Source organism: Mirounga leonina, unplaced genomic scaffold (genome assembly GCF_011800145.1).
Source record: "Mirounga leonina isolate KUSES-001 unplaced genomic scaffold, KU_Mleo_1.0 Mir_366, whole genome shotgun sequence".
In the NCBI taxonomy this organism is placed as follows: Eukaryota; Metazoa; Chordata; class Mammalia; order Carnivora; family Phocidae; genus Mirounga; species Mirounga leonina.
Window position 1 is genome coordinate 5,448,410 of NW_023270709.1, and position 18,482 is coordinate 5,466,891.

At 37.8% G+C, this 18,482-nt stretch overlaps 1 protein-coding gene across 6 annotated transcripts in view; it reads left to right on the forward strand.

Annotated features, from left to right (window-relative positions):
• The window catches only part of RIPK1 (receptor interacting serine/threonine kinase 1), a 40,544-nt gene that overhangs the window by 14,916 nt on the left and 7,146 nt on the right, over positions 1 to 18,482 (forward strand). For all 6 annotated transcript variants that reach the window (XM_035030736.1, XM_035030734.1, XM_035030735.1 and 3 more), the window contains 3 exons: positions 137 to 365; positions 2,610 to 2,759; positions 15,394 to 15,470. In XM_035030736.1, coding sequence (XP_034886627.1) covers positions 137 to 365; positions 2,610 to 2,759; positions 15,394 to 15,470 — 456 coding nt within the window. The remainder of the gene's footprint in view (positions 1 to 136; positions 366 to 2,609; positions 2,760 to 15,393; positions 15,471 to 18,482) is intronic.

Sequence of the window (18,482 nt, forward strand, 5' to 3'; positions counted from 1 at the left end):
GTTTTAAATCTATCTAGTGGAAATTTCTGGAAATCCACTATACCTCCCATCTATTAGTTAAGCCCCAAATTTAAAGACAAGTCTGATTTACCTGTGGCTCTCACAGAACAATCCTTTTGGTTTTGATTTCTTGCAGATAGCTGATCTTGGCGTTGCTTCCTTTAAGATGTGGAGTAAACTGACTAAAGAGGAACATAATGAGCAGAGGAAATTGAATAGTGTCTCTAAGAAAAATGGCGGAACCCTTTGCTACATGGCCCCTGAGCATCTGAATGACATCAATGCAAAGCCCTCGGAGAAGTCAGATGTGTACAGCTTTGGCATAGTACTTTGGGCAATATTTGCTAATAAGGAGCCCTATGAAAGTAAGACATTTGTAGAGGAATGGGATCTGGGTATTAATCAAAACTGCTGAGTAAAATAGTGACCTTCAGTGAAGTCAGTTAAGACTTATGACTGTCTGTTCATTTAATGTCTTTCTTACCCACTACACCGTAAGTTACGCAGGGGCTGGGACCATATCTGATTTATTCAGTGCTATTTCCTCAGTATCTACACACACAGTGCCTGGAACACAGTAGGTGCTCAATACCATTATGTTGAATGAATGAGTAATCTCAGTTTAGGAATCAGGGATCACAGGACAAATAGGAGCCTTGATGATATATCTGAGTTTGGGAAGTGATGTAAAATTCCAGGATTCTTCCTGAACAGGAAAGCTTGCTTGCTTCTGCTTATGAGACATAGTACTTCATACTTTCATTCATTCACTTGCTCCCTTACTCGAGAATTATTTCTTTTCGGTACTTACTATGGGCACTTTAATTGGAATTAAGAATAAAGAGATGAGAAAAGACATTGTTCATGAAGGAGAACCAATATAGAATTGGTCATTCTTCAGATTAATGGACATTTTCTGGTCCCATTTTCTTGGGTGATTATCAGCTCCCTTGGTTTAATGATCACCCATTGCCAAGGCCTCTAAAATCTCTTATCTCTAGCCCTGGCCTGGATATCCCCTTATCTGTTAGATCCATTACACCTACCAGAGGAACCCCAAAGCAGCATCCCCCCAAACAAATTCATCTTCTGCATGCTCTCCTTGTAGTCCACTCAGCTTTGCTCTTCTCATGTTCAGAAAATGGCATCACCATCCACCTACTGAGTCGCTGGACCAGAACCCTTACTCATCCCAGTCTCAGCTTTGCCGCTTGTCTCCTACATCCAATCAGACATCAAAACCTATGAATCCAAGGTATACATACGATTCAAGATACATCTTGAATCCATCCACTTCTATCGCCACCAGACTCTCTTTAGTTCACACCCTTCATATTTCTGCTGAAGCCTACTCATGCCATTCCCCATTCACACTGCAGCCAAGCTGGTCATGCTAAAAGGCAAGTATGACCATCTCACTCATCTATTTAAAATCTTTCCAAGGCTGGGGCTCCTGGGTGGCTCAGGTGGTTAAGCGACTGCCTTCGGCTCAGGTCATGATCCTGGGGTCCTGGGATCAAGCCCTGCATCAGGCTCCCTGCTCGGCCGGAAGCCTGCTTCTCCCTCTCCCACTCCCCCTACTTGTGTTCCCCCTCATGCTGTCTCTCTCTCTCTCTCTCTGTCAATTAAATAAATAAATAAAATCTTAAAAAAAAAAAAAATCTTTCCAAGGCTCCCTGGGCCTTCAGGATAAAGTTCAAATTCTTCAATATGGAATACCAAGCCCTCTCTGATTTGGCTTTTCCATCTTTCTCTAGCCTTATTCCTTACCTCTCTTTCTTTAGTCAATATGCCCAGTTATAATGAACTATTCATAATTCCTGGGACACATCATGATTTCGGGGACTTCCAGCCTATTCATATCCTGCTTCCCTAGCCTGGAATCCTCCTCTCAGAGTCCTCCTTCCTGATTCTTTTTTTTTTTTTTAAAGATTTTGTTTATTTATTTGAGAGAGAGAGAGAATGAGAGACAGAGAGCATGAGAGGGAGGAGGGTCAGAGGGAGAAGCAGACTCCCTGCCAAGCAGGGAGCCCGATGCTGGACTCGATCCCGGGACTCCAGGACCATGACCCGAGCCGAAAGCAGTCGCTTAACCAACTGAGCCACCCAGGCACCCCCTTCCTGATTCTTTACATGGATAAATCCTGCTCATTTTTCTTGACTCAGCAAAGCCTTCTCTGACCTTCTAGTCACAGTTGTTAGCAGAACCCTTTGTACTTACTCCTTGAATAACAGTTACCACTCAGTGTTTTCAGTCACAATAGATTGAGCTCCTTACAGGTAAGAGCTGTACCATATTTGTCTTTGTATTAAAATCTGGAGTATGCCATTGGTTTTATTTATATATTCTATTTGTTCTACCAGGAGGCCACTTTGTTGTGAATTCTGTCTCATCGGCAGAGGTTAAAATGTCGTTTGATCATGTGGGCAGTAGAACATGCCAGTGCCTTGTCAGAGGGTCATTCTGCCCCTATCAGATGAGGCACCTGTATTAAAAGCACACCCTCTGTAGAGAGAGATGAGCAGCATTGTCCAAATTCTGCCACCTCCCTGCCTGAGATATGCAGGACCTAAGAGAAAGTCAACTTAAATTCTTCTTTGCTTTATAGATGCTATCTGTGAACAGCAGTTGATAATGTGCATTAAATCTGGGAACAGGCCAAATGTGGAAGACATCCTTGAGTACTGCCCAATGGAGATTATCAGCATCATGAAGCAATGCTGGGAGGCGAAACCAGAAGTTCGGCCAACATTTACTGGTAAGAGCATCTTTTATGACTGTGTACATTGCCAATGAGGCGAATTTTCCTAGTAAGATGTTGTCAAGGAGTTGCTTTAAGTTTTCAAAAAACTCAGTTCCACTTGTGATTTCAGATTGGTTTTCTAGATTTCAAACATTTTGTTCAATGAAAAGATACCATCCATCTCAAAAGCATGAAGGCATGTAAGGCCCTCTTATTTCTTTTTCTTTCACAAGTAACTTTTTAAAAATTGTGTTAAAATATACATAACACATCATTTACCATGTTAACCTTCTTCAAGTGTATGGGGCAATGGCATTGAGTACCTTCACCATCGCCACCACCCATCTCCAAAACTTCATCTTCCCAAACTGAAACTTTGTTTCAGTTAAATACCAGCTCCCCATTCAATACCAGCTCCCCATTCCTCTTCCCCCAGCCCTTGGCAACCACCATTCTAACTTTTCATCTCTCTGAATTTATTCTATTATGTCTATTATTACATAAATAGAAAGGTACTACTCTGGGTACCTCATGTAAGTGGAATCATACAGGATTTGTCTTTTTGTGCCTGGCTTAGTTCAGTCGGCATAATGTCTGAGGTTCCTCCATGTTGTAGCATGTGTCAGAAGCTCCTTCCTTTTTATTGCTGAATGGTATGTATTCTGTGGTATTTATAGACCACATTTTCTTTATTCATTCATCTGTTGATGGATACTTGGGTTGCTTCCACTGGCCTCTTTGTTTCTTTTTTTTTTTTAAAGATTTTATTTATTTATTTGACAGAGAGAGACACAGCGAGAGAGGGAACACAAGCAGGGGGAGTGGGAGAGGGAGAAGCAGGCCTCCCGCCGAGCAGGGAGCCCGATGCGGGGCTCAATCCCAGGGTCCCGGGACCACGACCTGAGCCGAAGGCAGACGCTTAACGACTGAGCCACCCAGGCGCCCCGGCCTCTTTGTTTCTTAGCTTCTCTTATTTCTTTTCTCTCCCCTTGTGTAGCTGACATCTTTGGAAATGTATGTTGTCATTTAGATTGGGCCTATAGGAGAGGGAGAGGGAAAGGGACATGGATGTTTGCCACATCCTTGTACCTCTTCCCATTCCTCTAGGTTACCTAGGATCTTGCTAAGATCCTAGAGGCAGAGGAAGAATGGAAATCAGAGGAAAGAAAATCAAGTGAGCAAAAAATAAACAGTAGGAAGTCACTTAGGAGCCTATTTCTGCTGTGAGAAAACAGAATTAAAGCCCACCTACCGCTGCTACCAAGGATTAGAGGGTTACTTTGGTTTATTTGCTTGTTTTCTTATTCTGTTAGTCAGCCAATCTTCTCCTGACTTAGTCTCTTCTCTTCTTTCATGCCTTTTTCACCTTTTCAAAATTAAAGTTCTTATTTTGAGATAATTGTAGATTTACATGTGGTTGTAAGAAAAACACAGAGGGGTACCTGGCTGGCTCAGTCGGTAGAACGTGGGACTCTTGATCTGGGGGGTTGTAAGTTTGAGCCCCAGGTTCGGTGTAGACATTACTTAAAAACCTTTAAAAAAAAAATTCTCCTTTTTGATGGGATCTTTGCCTGGTTTGGGGATTAAGGTAATGCTGGCCTCATAGAATGAGTTTGGAAGCTTTCCTTCTGTTTCTGTTTTTTGAAACAGCTTCAGGAGAATAGGTATTATTTCTTCTTTGAATGTTTGGTAGAATTCCCCAGGGAATCCATCAGGCCCTGGACTCTTGTTTTTTGGGAGGTTTTTGATCACTGCTTCAATCTTGTTACTCGTTGTTGGCCTATTCAGGTTTCATTTTCTTCCTGTTTCAGTCTTGGCAGTTTATAGGTTTCCAGGAAGGCATCCATTTCTTCCAGGTTGCTCAATTTATTGGCATATAGTTGTTGATACTAATTTCTGATAATTGTTTCTATTTCCTTGGTGTTAGTCGTGATCTCTCCCCTTTCATTCATAATTTTATTAATTTGGGTCCTTTCTGTTTTCTTTTGGCTAAGTCTGGCCAATGGTTTATTGATCTTATTAATTCTTTCAAAGAACCAGCTTCAAGTGTCATTGATCTGATCTACTGTGTTTCTGGTTTCTAATCCGTTGACCTCTGTTCTAATCTTAACTATTTCTCTTCTAATGCATGGCTTAAACATTGTTAAAATGTCTATGCTACCCAGAGCAATCTATACCTTCAATGCCATCCCGATCAAAATTCCAATGACATTTTTCAAAGTGCTGGAACAAACAATCCTAAAATTTGTATGGAATCAGAAAAGACCCCGAATCGCCAAGGAGATGTTGAAAAAGAAAAACAAAGCTGGGGGCATCACGTTGCCCGATTTCAAGCAATATTACAAAGCAGTGATCACCAAGACAGCATGGAACTGGCACAAAAACAGACATATAGACCAATGGAACAGAATAGAGAACCCAGATATGGACCCTCAACTCTATGGTCAAATAATCTTCGACAAGGCAGGAAAAAACATGCAATGGAAAAAAGACAGTCTCTTCAATAAATGGTGCTGGGAAAATTGGACAGCCACATGCAGAAGAATGAAACTCGACCATTCTCTAACACCATTCACAAAGATAAACTCAAACTACGAATCCATCAAAATTCTAGAGGAGAACATAGGCAGTAAGCTCTTTGACATCAACCACAGCAACTTCTTTCAAAACACGTCTCCAAAGGCTAGTGAAACAAAAGCAAAAGTGAACTTTTGGGACTTCATCAAGATAAAAAGCTCCTGCACAGCAAAGGAAACAGTCAACAAAACAAACAGGCAACCCACAGAATGGGAGAAGATATTTGCAAATGACACTACAGATAAAGGGCTGGTATCCAAGATCTATAAAGAACTTCTCAAACTCAACACCCAAAAAACAAATAATCAAGTCAAAAAATGGGCAGAAGACATGAAAAGACACTTCTCCGAAGATCTACAAATGTCTAACAGACACATGAAAAAATGTTCATCATCATTAGCCATCAGGGAAATTCAGATCAAAACCACATTGAGATACCACCTTACACCAGTTAGAATGGCAAAAATGGACAGGGAAAGAAACAACAAATGTGGGAGAGGTTGTGGAGAAAGGGGAACCCTCTTACATTGTTGGTGAGAATGCAAATTTGTACAGCCACTTTGGAAAACAGTGTGGAGGTGCCTCAAAAAGTTAAAAATAGAGCTACCCTATGACCCAGCAATTGCACTCCTGGGTATTTACCCCAAAGACACAGATGTAGTGAAAAGAAGGGCCATATGCACCCCAATGTTCATAGCAGCAATGTCCACAATAGCCAAACTGTGGAAGGAGCTGAGATGCCCTTCAACAGATGAATGGATAAAGAAGATGTGGTCCATATATACAATGGAATATTACTCAGCCATCAGAAAGGATGAATACCCAACTTTTACATCAACATAGATTGGACTAGAGGAGATTATGCTAAGTGAAATAAGTCAAGCAGAGAAAGTCAATTATCATATGGTTTCACTTGTTTGTGGAACATAAGGAATAGCATGGAGGACATTAGGAGAAGGAAGGGAAAAATGAAGCGGGGGGCAGGAATCAGGGAGAGACGAACCATGAGAGACTATGGACTCTGAGAAACAAACTGAGAGTTTTAGGGACGTGAGGGTATGGGTTAGCCTGGTGATGGGTATTAAGGAGGGCACATACTGCATGGAACACTGGGTGTTACATGAAAACAATGAATCGTGGATCACCACATCAAAAACTAATGATGTATTGTATGGTGACTAACATAACATAATAAAATAAAATTACAAAAAATAAAAAATTAAAAAAAAAGAGGGGCACTTGGGTGGCTTAGTTAAGCCTCTGCCTTTGGCTCGGGTCATGATCCCAGGGTCCTGGAGTCCCGGGATCAAACCCTACATAGAACTCCCTGCTCCGTGGGGAGTCTGCTTCTCCCTCTCCCTCTGCCTGCTGCTCCCCCTGCTTGTGCTCTCTCTGTCTCTTTGTGCCAAATAAATAAAATAATATCTAAAAAAAAGAAAAAAGAAAAGAAATAACAGAAATAACAGAAATATCCCTTATCCTTTTATTGAATTTACCCCAATGATAACATCTGGCCTAACTATAGTATAGTATTACAACTAGGATATTGACATTGATATAGTCAGATACAGAACATCTCCATCACCACAAGGGGTCCATTATGTTGCCCTCCTATAGCCACACCCACTTTCCTCCCCAACCCCACCCCCCTCCTTCACCTCTGCGGATCACTGAACTGTTCTCCATTTCTATCATTTTTTTGTCATTTCACAAGTTACATAAATAGAATCATAAAATACTTTTTGGAAATCCTTTGGGATTGGCTTTTTGCCACTCAGCATAAATCCCTAGAGATTCATCAAGGCTGTTCTGTGTATCAATGATTTGTTCCTTTTCATTGCTGAATAGTATTCCATGGTGTGGATGTACCACAGTTTGTTTATTCTCTCCTCAAAGGAAATCTGGTTTGTTCCCAGTTTTTGGCTATTATAACTAACACTGCTGTAAATATTCATGTTACAGGTTTTTGTGTGAATATAAGTTTTTATTTCTTTGGAATAAATACCCAGGAGTGAGATAGCTAGGTTGTATGGTAGTTTCATGATTGTTTTTTTGTGGGCTTTTCTTGCCACTGTTTTCCAGAGTAGTTGTACCATTTTATGTTCCTACCAGCAATGTGAACCACCAGTGATCCAGTTTCCCTGCATCTTTTCTAGCATTTGGTATTATCACTATGTCATTTTAGCCATTCTGATAGGTATGTAGTGATATCTCACTGCGGTTTTAATTTGTATTTCTCCAATGGCTAATGATATTGAATATATCTTTTTTTGTGCTTATTTGCTATCTGTCTCTCTGTTTTGGTAAAATGTTGCTTTAATAACTTTTGCCCACTTTCTAATTAGATTGCTTGGTTTCTTTTTACTGTTGAATTTTGAATGTTCTTTATATATTCCATATAGTATTCCTTCATTGGATATGTAGTTTGCAAATGTTTTCCTCCAACATATAGTGCTTTTTTTTTATTCTCTTAGAAGCATCTTTCACAGAGTAAAAGTTTTTGATGAAGTCTAGTTTATTAATTTTTCCTTTTATGGATTGTACTTTGGTGTCAAGCCTAAAAACACTGTCAGGGTTAGATTTCAAAGATTTTCTAATATGTTTTGTTCTAAAATTCTTACAGTTTTACATTTAAGACTGTGTTAAGTATTTTTTTCTATTATTGTCAAGGAAAATTTTTAATTGATAACCAAAGAACAATAGCACAGAACTAAATATTTGGTTGTCTTTCTTGCCAGTTATTCAATTTAGATTTTATTGGAAAAATACCACAATCTATCTTGAGTTAATTATTTTATAAGATATGTGGCTTAGGTTGAAGTTCATTTTTTGCCTATGAATATCGTCTTGTTCCAGCACCGTGTGTTGAAAATCTATCTTTCCAGGGCACCTGGGTGGCTCAGTTGTCTGTCATTGGCTCAGGTCATGATCCTGGAGTCCCGGGATCAAGCCCTACATAGAACTGCCTGCTTGGTGGGGAGCCTGCTTCTCCCTCTGCCTCTCACCCTACTTGTGCACTCTCTCTCAAATAAATAAATAAAATCTTCAAAAAAAAAAAAAAAGTATCTTTCCTCCATTGAATGGCTTTTTCTTCTTTGGCAGAAATCATTGGGATATCTCTATGCATTTATTTTTGGGTTCTCTATTCTGGTCCATTGATGTGTGCATCTATCCCTCTGCCAATACCCACAGTCTTAATATAGTGATATGTCTTAAAACTGTATAGATTGATTCCTCTCATTTTTTTATTTAAAAAATTCTTTTAGCTACTCTATTTCCTTTGTCTTTCCATATAAAATTTAGAAAAAATCTTGTCTAAATCTACAAAAAAAAATCTTACCCAGATTTTGATAGAAATTGTGTTAAATCGGTATATCCATTTGGGGAGAATTGAGATCTTTACTATATTGAGTTTTCTAATCCATGAACACATGGTCTCTTCATTTATATCTTCTTTGATTTATTTTATCAGTGTTCTATAGTTTTCAGCATACAAGTCCTATATATTTCTCTTTTTTGAGCAATTATAAGTATTTTGTATTTTAAATTTAGGTGTCCATTTGTTCATTGCTAGAATATAGAAATATAGTTGATTTTTTTTGTATGTTAATCTTGTATCTTATGACCTTACTGAATTGACTTATTAGTTCTAGGAGTTTTGGGGTATCTTCTTTAGATTTTCATGTCATCTCCAAATAGAGAGTTTTATTTCTTCTTTTCTGATCTGTATGACTTTTATTTCCTTTTCTTACTTTATCACATTGGCTAGAATTTCTAGCATTATCTTAAATAAGAGCAGTGAGAGCAGACACCCTCACTTTTTCTCAATATTAGGGGAAAGCATTCAGACTTTCCATATGAAGTATGTTAGCTTTAGGTATTTTGTAGATACTCTTTATCACTTGATGAAGTTCACCATATTTAATCTTATTTTTCTGAGAATTTATCATGAATTGGTTTTGAATTTTGTCAAATGCTTTTTCTGCATTGATTGGTATGGTAATGTGATTTCTGTTCTTTTCATTGTTAATATGGTGAATTACATTGATTAATTTTTGAATACCAAACCAGCCTTGCATCCCAGGAATAAAACCTATTTTGTAATGGTGTTTGATTCTTTTAATATATTGCTAAATTCCATTTGCTAGTATTTTGCTAAGGCTTTTGCAAGTATAGTCATGAGGATATTGGTCTATAACTTTATGCTTTTTGTATTTATTGTCTTTGTCTGGTTTTGATATCAGGATCAATATTGGCTCCATAAAAGAAATTGAGAAGTTTTCCCTCTTATTTTTTGGAAGAGAATGAGTGTAAGTAATGTTAATTCTTTAGAAGTTTGGTAGAATTCTCTGAAGAAACCATCCAGGCCTGGAAATTTCTTTTTTTGGGAGTTTTTAAATTTTGAAGTTGATTTCTTTAATAGTATAGGAGCTATCTAGATGATCTGTTTTACATCAGAGTAGTCTGTTTTATATCAGAGTAGTATATCAAATAGTTGGGTAGTTCTGGTTATGGTAGTTTGTATTTTTTGAGGAAATGATAATTCATTTAAGTTGTCAAATTTATATGTGTAAAGTTGTTTGTAGTATCTCTTATTATTGTTTAGATACCTGCAGTGTTTGTAGTGATATCCCGTTTCATTCCTGATACTGGTTATGTATGTCTCTGTTTTCCTTTGTCAGTCTTCCTATTGATCTTTTCAAATAACCAGCTTTTTGTTTCATTGATTTCCCCTATTGTTTTTATGTTTTCCATTTCATAGATCCCTGTTCTTTATCATTTCCTTTCTTCTACTTTTGTGTTGTTCTTCTTTTCCTAGGTTCTTGAGGTGGGAACTTAGATTATTGATTTGGATTTGAGACCTTTTCTCATTTCTAATGTGTATGTAATGCCATAAATTTCCTTCTCAGCACTGCTTTAGTTATGTCCCACAAATTTTGATATATTGTTTTTTATTTTCATTTAATTCATTGCATTTTTAAAATTTCCTTGAGACTTTCTCTTTGATCTGTGCATTATTTAGAAGTATGTTGTTTAGTTTTCAAAAGTTTGGAAATTTTCTTGTTATCTTTCTGTTACTGATGTCTGGTTTGATTTCATTTTAGTCAGAGAACACATTCTGTGTGTTTAACTTCTGTCAAATTTATTGAAGTTTATTTTATGGCCCAGGATATGGTGTATCATGGGATATGTTCTGTGGACACTTGAAAGGAATGGATTATTCTGCTGTCTTTGGGTAGAGTGTGCTGTAAATCTTGATTAGATCCTGTTGATGCTGTTGTTGAGTTCTTCTATGCCTTGGCTGATTTTCTGTCTAGTTCTTTGAATTGTTGAGAAAGAGATGTTCAAGTCTACAATTATAATTGAGAATTTGTCTATTTCTGCTCTTAGTTTTATCGTCTTTTGCTTTATAGATTTTCCATCTCTGTTGTTTGGTGTATATATATTTAGGATTGCTATGTCTTGATGGATTGATCCTTTTATCATTATATAAATGTCCCTTTTTGTCTCCAGCAATCATCTTTTTTTTTTTTTAAAGATTTTATTTATTTGACAGTGAGAGAGACACAGCAAGAGAGGGAACACAAGCAGGGGGAGTGGGAGAGGGAGAAGCAGGCTTCCCACTGAGCAGGGAGCCTGATGTGGGACTCAATCCCAGGACCCTGGGACCATCACCTGAGCCGAAGGCAGATGCTTAATGACTGAGCCACCCAGGTGACCTCCAGCAATCATCTTTGCTGTGAAGTCTACTTTATTGGATATTAATATGGCCACCTTTCTTTTCTCTTACTCATGTTTATATGATATATCTTTCCCCGTCTTTTTACTTTAAATTGCCTATAATCATTATATGTGAAGTGAGTTTCTTGTGACAGCATATACTTGGGTCATGTTTCCTTAATCTATTCTGCCAATACCTGTCTTTTGATTGGTGTTTTTAGACCATATTAATTTAGTGTAATTTTGATGTTAGAGCTCACATTTCCCATTTTATTTTGTTTTTTGTTCTTTCTGTTTTTCATGTCTCCATTTTCTTTTTGCTGCCTTCCTATGCATTCTTGAACATATTTAGAATCCCATTTTAATTTATCAATAGTATTTTTTTCTTTCTTTTCTTTTCTTTTCTTTCTTTTAAAGAGAGCACATGCACACATGAGCTGGGGAGGGGCAGAGGGAGAGAATCTTAAGCAGGCTCCATGCCCCAGTGCAGAGCCCAATGTGGGGCTCCATCTTACAACCCTGAGATCATGACCTGAGCTGAAATCAAGAGTTGAACACTTAACTGACTGAGTCACCCAGGCTCCCCTGAATTTATGGATAATATATTTGAGGATAGTTTTTCCAATGGATACTCTAGGTGTTACATTATCTGTACATAATTTATCACAGTATACTTATATTATTTTACCAGTTTGAGTGGAGTATAAAAACTTTACTTCCTTTACTTCCCTTTACCTTCCTCTGTATATAATTGCCTTAAATAGTTCCTCTACATATATTTAGAATACATTGACATTGTTACAGTTTTGCTTCAACTGTCAGTGATAGTTTAGAAAACTCAAAAAGAGAAAGAGAGCCTATTGTATTTACCCATATTTTTGATTTCTGTGTTGTGGGGTGTTTTTTGTAGTATTACTTCTGACACTAAATGTGTCACAACTAGGTGTTCTAGAATTCAATTAAATTCTGACACTAACCAACTGGAGTTATTGTCAGATTCCACAGATTTAAGGGCTTAGGCCTGCTGTAAGATTGTCGCCACTTTAGACCCAGATGCAGATAGGATGCCAAGGCTACCCACACTTCTACTCCACCAAATACAAATTTGAAGGTCCTCATAATACCCCCTTAAGGTTCAATAATTCACTAGAACTCATAGAACTCAGGAAAACATTTTACTTACATTTACTGGAGTACAACTCAGGAACAGCCAAAGGAAGAGATTCATTAAGTTATTGGTGGTGGGAGTGGTGTGCCACAGAGCTCTCATGCCACTTTCCCAACAATGTACTCACTCAATGTATTCACTACTGGAAGCTCTCCAAACCCCATTGTGTAGGGGTTTTCATGGAGGCTTCATTAAGTAGGCAGTATTGATTAAATCACTGGTCATTGGTGACTGAACTAAATCTCTAGTCCCTCTCCCCTCAGCTGGTACTGAAAGCGCCAGCCTTGTAATCATAACTAGGTCTTTCTGGTGACCAGCTCCAATCCTGAAGCTATCTAGCTTCTTGTCCTCATCCCTGTAGCCAGGAGCCATCTCATTAACATAGAAAAGACATTCTTACTGCTCAGGAGATCCCAGGGATTTGGGGAGCTCCATGCCATGAACCAGCTGAAGCTGGGAAAAAGAATAAATATTTTTTAATTATACCACATGTGTTCTTTCTTCCTCCCTGATGTTCCAGGGTATCTTCTTTTTTTTTTTTTTAAGATTTTTATTTATTTATTTATTTATTTATTTATTTATTTATTTGAGAGAGAGAGAAACAGCATGAGAGGGGAGAGGGTCAGAGGGAGAAGCAGGCTCCCCGCTGAGCCAGGAGCCTGATGTGGGACTCGATCCCAGGACTCCGGGACCAAAACCGGAGCCAAAGGCAGTCGCTTAACCAACTGAGTCACCCAGGCGCCCTGGGGTATCTTCTTTTATCATTTCCTTCTTGTTTAGGAAGTTCCTTTAGCCATTCTTTTAGGTTGTTGTCTGCTAGGGACAAATTATCAGGTTTTTTTCATTTGAGAATGTCTTGGTCTTACCTTCATTTCTGTAGGATATTTTTGCTGGGTGTAGGATTCTGGGTTGACAATTCCTTTCTTTCAGGATTTAATAAATACCATGCAACTTACTCTGGCCTCCATGGTTTTAGTTAAGAAATCCTTTTTTTTAAACCTATAGGTAAGGCATTTTCTCTGGCTGCTTTCACAACTTTATCTTTCAGAGGTTTAATTATTGTCATGGTATGAATTTGTTTGGGTTTATTCTGTTTGGGTTTTCTTTTGATTTTTGAATCTGTAGGTATATGTCCCTTCCCAAATTTGAGAAGCTTTCAGCCATTATCTCGTAGAGTACTTTTTTCAGCCATGCTCTCTTTTTCCTTTCTGAGGTAGGGATAACAAAAATACTAGATCTTTTGTTATAGTTTCACTTGTCCCTGAGGCTCTGTACACTTTTTTTTTCTCAGTTTATTTTCTTTCTCTTGATCAAATTGGGTTATGTCTATCATTCTGTCTTTCAGCTTACTGATTTTCCTCTGTCCCCTTTATTCTGCTGTTGAACTCATCCATTTTGGTTTACTATATTTTTTAATTCAAAAATTTCATTGAACTTTCTTTTATATCTTGTTTCTTTGTTGAGGCTTCCTGTTTTTTTATCTTTATTTTTTTTAAGATTATTTATTTATTTGATGGAGAGAGAGTGAGAGTGTGCAAGAGAGCACAAGCAGGGGGAGTGGCAGGCAGAGGGAGAAGCAGGCTGTGCAGGGAGCCTGATGTGGGACTCGATCCCAGGGTCCTGGGGTCATGACCCAAGCAAAGGCAATGGCTTAACCAACTGAGCCACCCAGGCATCCCTGTTTTTTCATTTGTTTTAAGCTTATTTGTAATTGCTTGTTGAAGCATTTGTATCATGGCTGTTTAAACCTTTAAACAGTGAATTCTACTATCTCTGGTATCTTGGTGTTGACATCTATTGATTATCTTTTTTTCTCCAGTTTTAGATATTCCTGGTTCTTAATGTGATGAGTTATTTTTTTCTCTTGAAACTTGTACATTTTCTTATAGTGTTAGGAGATTCTGGATCTTCTTCAAGCCTTCTCTATTAGCTAGCCTTTTCTGACATGGCTTTGCCAGTGGAAGGGTGGCTGCCACCTTGTTTGACAGGTAGAGGGACGTCCAGGTTTTCTACTGAGCCCTGTTGACACCTGAGGCGGGGTGGTGGGGGGCCAGGGGGGGGGCTCCTTGTTTGTACTGGTCAGGATGGAAGTTCCAGTGGAGTGCACCTGGTCTCCATGGACACTGCAGTGGAGGTGAAAGTTCTGACTCCCACTGGGGCCTCTCCTGATACTTCTCCACTGGAATGGGTGGGAGCACCTTATTACTGCAAAATAAGGGTGCAAGTCCAGTTTACCCTCATAGTCCATTGATTACCATCTGGCAGGAAGGAAAGACCTGGCTCCTTATTTGGCCTTCTCTGAGATCACTCTGGTGGGAATGTTGGAGTACCCTGTTACTGTTTCATGAGGTTGGAAGTCTTAGCTCTTCTTACTTGGCCTTTGCTGGTGAGGTTGCGAGTGGAGCCACAGTGTATTCTGTGATGTTTGGCTGGAGAATGGTTATTGAATAAAGGTCTTTTGTCTTGCTAGGCTGCCCCTTGCTTAGTCCTTTGGCTAGAAGAGGCTTTTGTTAGGCTTTTTTTTTTTGGTGGGGGGGTGGGTTGCCAGCTTCCTTAAGGCTAAGTCTGAGATCTAAAAGGCAAAAAGAAATCCTAGTGAACTCATCGCCATGACTTTCCTCAGATCCCAAACTCTGTAGTTGGTCTGCCTTTTCTTTCCTCCTTTCAGACTCTTTTCATGTTTGTTTTATATGTGATATCTAGCAGTTCTTGTGCTTAGAGGGAGAAATGAGGAAAAGTATGTCTACTCTATCTTCCTGAAAGTGGAAGTTGCCTTTTTCTTTTAAAGCTAGCACCTCTTGACTCATATCAAATCCTTATTCTGAGTATTCTGTCCTATAATAATTCTGATCCCAGAGACATAGAAACAAGGAGTCCATCCATCCCTGTTCACTTGGAGAGTAATTCATACTAGATAGGGCTCTGTGCTGCAGCCAGAGAAACATGCTATTAGGCAGTAGCCCTTGGTTTTCAGTGTTATCTTGTCCCTCCTTCTGTCCACCTACTTATTGGTCTTACTAGTCTCTACATGTAAGTCAGTGATTTGGCATTAAAATTTTTATTTTACTGCTTTGTCCACAGATTAAGGTAAGTAATTCAAAAATAATAGATTGCTAATATTTAAATTTTACTTTAGAAAATACTTTACTTTAGAAAATTTAAAGTATTATTTTTTTTATACAGGCATTGAAGAAAAATTTAGGCCCTTTTATGTAGTTCAATTAGAAGAAAATGTAGAAGACGATGTGACAAGTTTAAAGGTAGGTAACCTAGCAGGTACTCAAAGCATAACATATCAAAACATATATATTATCAATCTTGAAAACCAAGGCAATATAATTTGAGGTAAGCAAGCTTGATAACCACTTGAAGAAAATTAGCAATTTTATACAGATATCATCAAGTTGGCATACTGGACCCATTCCTCCATCAAAACTAATGAAATGAGAAAAATTATATATAGCAATATGAAAACAAAAGCACAATGTCACTGGAATAGAATGGAAAGTACCGTAGGTGGATCAGTCGTTTTGAAGAATTCTTGAAAGATAGAAAGCCAACAGAATTATATTTGCTAAGTCATAGAACAGAAGAAGAAAATGCTAACCCAAAACATAATGCTGAAGAAGAACTGGTGGAGCAAGCCTTGGGTCCGTGTGTACAAGAAACAGAATGGTCACCTGGGACATTGATGATAAGATTGTCATTCGGGAACCATGGTTGTGCCAGTTACAAAAGTTGGCTCCTCCCCCTGATTCCCTTGCACTAAGCAACAGATGAGAGCAGCATCTGCCTCAACTTGAAGCAGTGAAGTTGGTGTCTGGGGTCTAAGAGGTATGTCAAAGGTTGATACCAGCTAAGTAACCAAGAGAAACAAAGACCTTCCCTACATACACACTTAGAAAGCAAGTTGCTGGCCTAAGTCTTATAGCAACATGAGGGGAAGACTACAGTAAATAAAACAGGAAGGCATATGGAGATTTTAAAATAAAGATAAAAAACCAGAGAGTCAAGAATTACCAGACTTTTGAGGGATACCTACACTCTAAAAGGAGAGGTATCCAGTGGAAACCGTTCTTGGGCATCCAAAGGCCATCAGGAAGGATAGTTACTAAGGCTAAAAAAGCATTACCACAATAATCAGGAATATTTCATAATGATAAAAAGTTCAATTCACCAGGAAGATAATAACAGCTTTAAATATGTATATGCCCTAAATAACATGGCCTCAATACATACAAAGCAAAACTTGACAAAACTCAAAGGAGAAATAGACAAATTGGAGATTTTAATATAGATTTCTCACTGATAGAACAACTGGACAAAAAAAAAAATCAGTAAGGATATAGAAAATTTGAAGAACATGATTAACATTTGACTGAATGGAAAGAAATAAAACACTGCATTTAATAACTGCAGAATACTTACCTTTAAAGGCTTTTCCAAGAACATACAGAACACACTTTAAAATTGACCATGCCCTGGGAAATAAAACAATTATCAACCAATTTAAAAGGATTGTAATCATATAAAGAATTTTCTCTGATTTTATTTCAGTTATGCTACAAATTAATCTTAAAATTAGAAAATCTCATGTGGTTAGGAGTTAAGAAGTATATTTTTAAATACCTGTGGATCAAAAAGGGAAATCACAATGGAACTTAGAAAAACTTAAAACTGAAGACTAACAAAAACACTACATATTAAAACAAAATGCAAATATGACTAAGAAAAAAACTTAAAGGAAATACCAAAATGTTAATTTTGTGCTTGAAGTGGAGGCAGTACGTGTAGGTTTCTTTTTAAATATAATTCTGTACATTTTCTATATTTTCAATAATGAGTAGTATCACTTTTATAGCAAAAAAGAGTTTCTTTTTCTTTTTTTTTTATTTTGGTAAAATATACATAACATAAAATTTACCATCTTACCCATTTTTTCTTTTCTTTTTTAAAGATTTATTTATTTATTTTAGAGAGTGAGCGCAATCGCACATGGATGGGAGGAGGGCAGAGGGAGTGTGAAAGAGAGTCTTAAGGCGACTGGGTGCTGATCGCAGAGGCTGACGCAGGGCTCTATCTATATCATGACCTGGAGATCACGACCTGAGCAGAAACCAAAAGTCAGTCCCTTAAAGGACTGCACCACCCAGGTGCCCCACCATTGTACCCATTTTTAAGTGTACAATTCAGTAGCATTAAGTACACTCACAATGTTGTACAAACGTAGCTAGTATCCATTTCCATTTTTAAAAATCCCAAACAGAAACTCAGTATCCATTAAATAAGAGCCCCTCATTCCTCCCTTTCCCCAGCCCCTGCTAACATTTAATTCCAGTTTCTGTCTATGAATTTGCCTCTTCTAGGTACCTTACAGATGTGGGGATCAGACAGTATTTGTCTTCTTGTGTCTACCCTGTTTCACTAAGGGTAATGTTTTCAAGGTTCATCCATGTTGTAGCATGTGTTAGAGCTTCACTCCTTTTTGAGGCTGAATAATTCTCCATTTTATGTGTCTATCACAGTTTGATTATTGATTCAGCTGTGATGGATACTGAATTGTTTCCACCTTTTATCTGTGAATAAGGCTGCTATGAACATTGGTGTATGATTTTTTTTTTTTTTTTTTTGAGCTCTTCAATTCTTTTGGGTATATACATAAGAGTGGAATTGCTACGTTGTATGATAATACTATGTTTAACTTCTGGGGAACCATCAAATTGTTTTCTATAATGGCCTTACCATTTTACATTTCCACCTACAATGCACAAGGTTCCAATTTCTCTACATTCTCACCAACACTTTTCATGCTCTGGGTTTTGTTTTGTTTTTTAAATAATAGCCATTCTAATGAGTGTGAAGTCATATATATCTTACATGGTGGTTTTAATGGATATTTTCTTAATGACTAATGATGTTGAGCACCTTTTCATGTGCCATTTGTAGATCTTCTTTAGAGAAATGTTTATTCAAGCCCTTTGGTCATTTTTGAATTGAGTTGTTTTACTATTGAATTGTATGAATTCTTTATATAATCTGGATATTCATCCCTTATCAGAGATATATGATTTGCAAATATTTTTCTTCCTATTCCATTTCACTCTCTTGATGGTGTCCTTTGATGCACAGAGGCTTTAATTTTGATGTTGTCCAGTTTATTTATTTTTATTTTATTGCCTATGTTACTGGTGTCCTATTTGAGAAATTATTGTCAAATCAAATGTCATGAATCTTTCCCCCTATGTTTTCTTCTAATGTTTATGTGGTTTAAG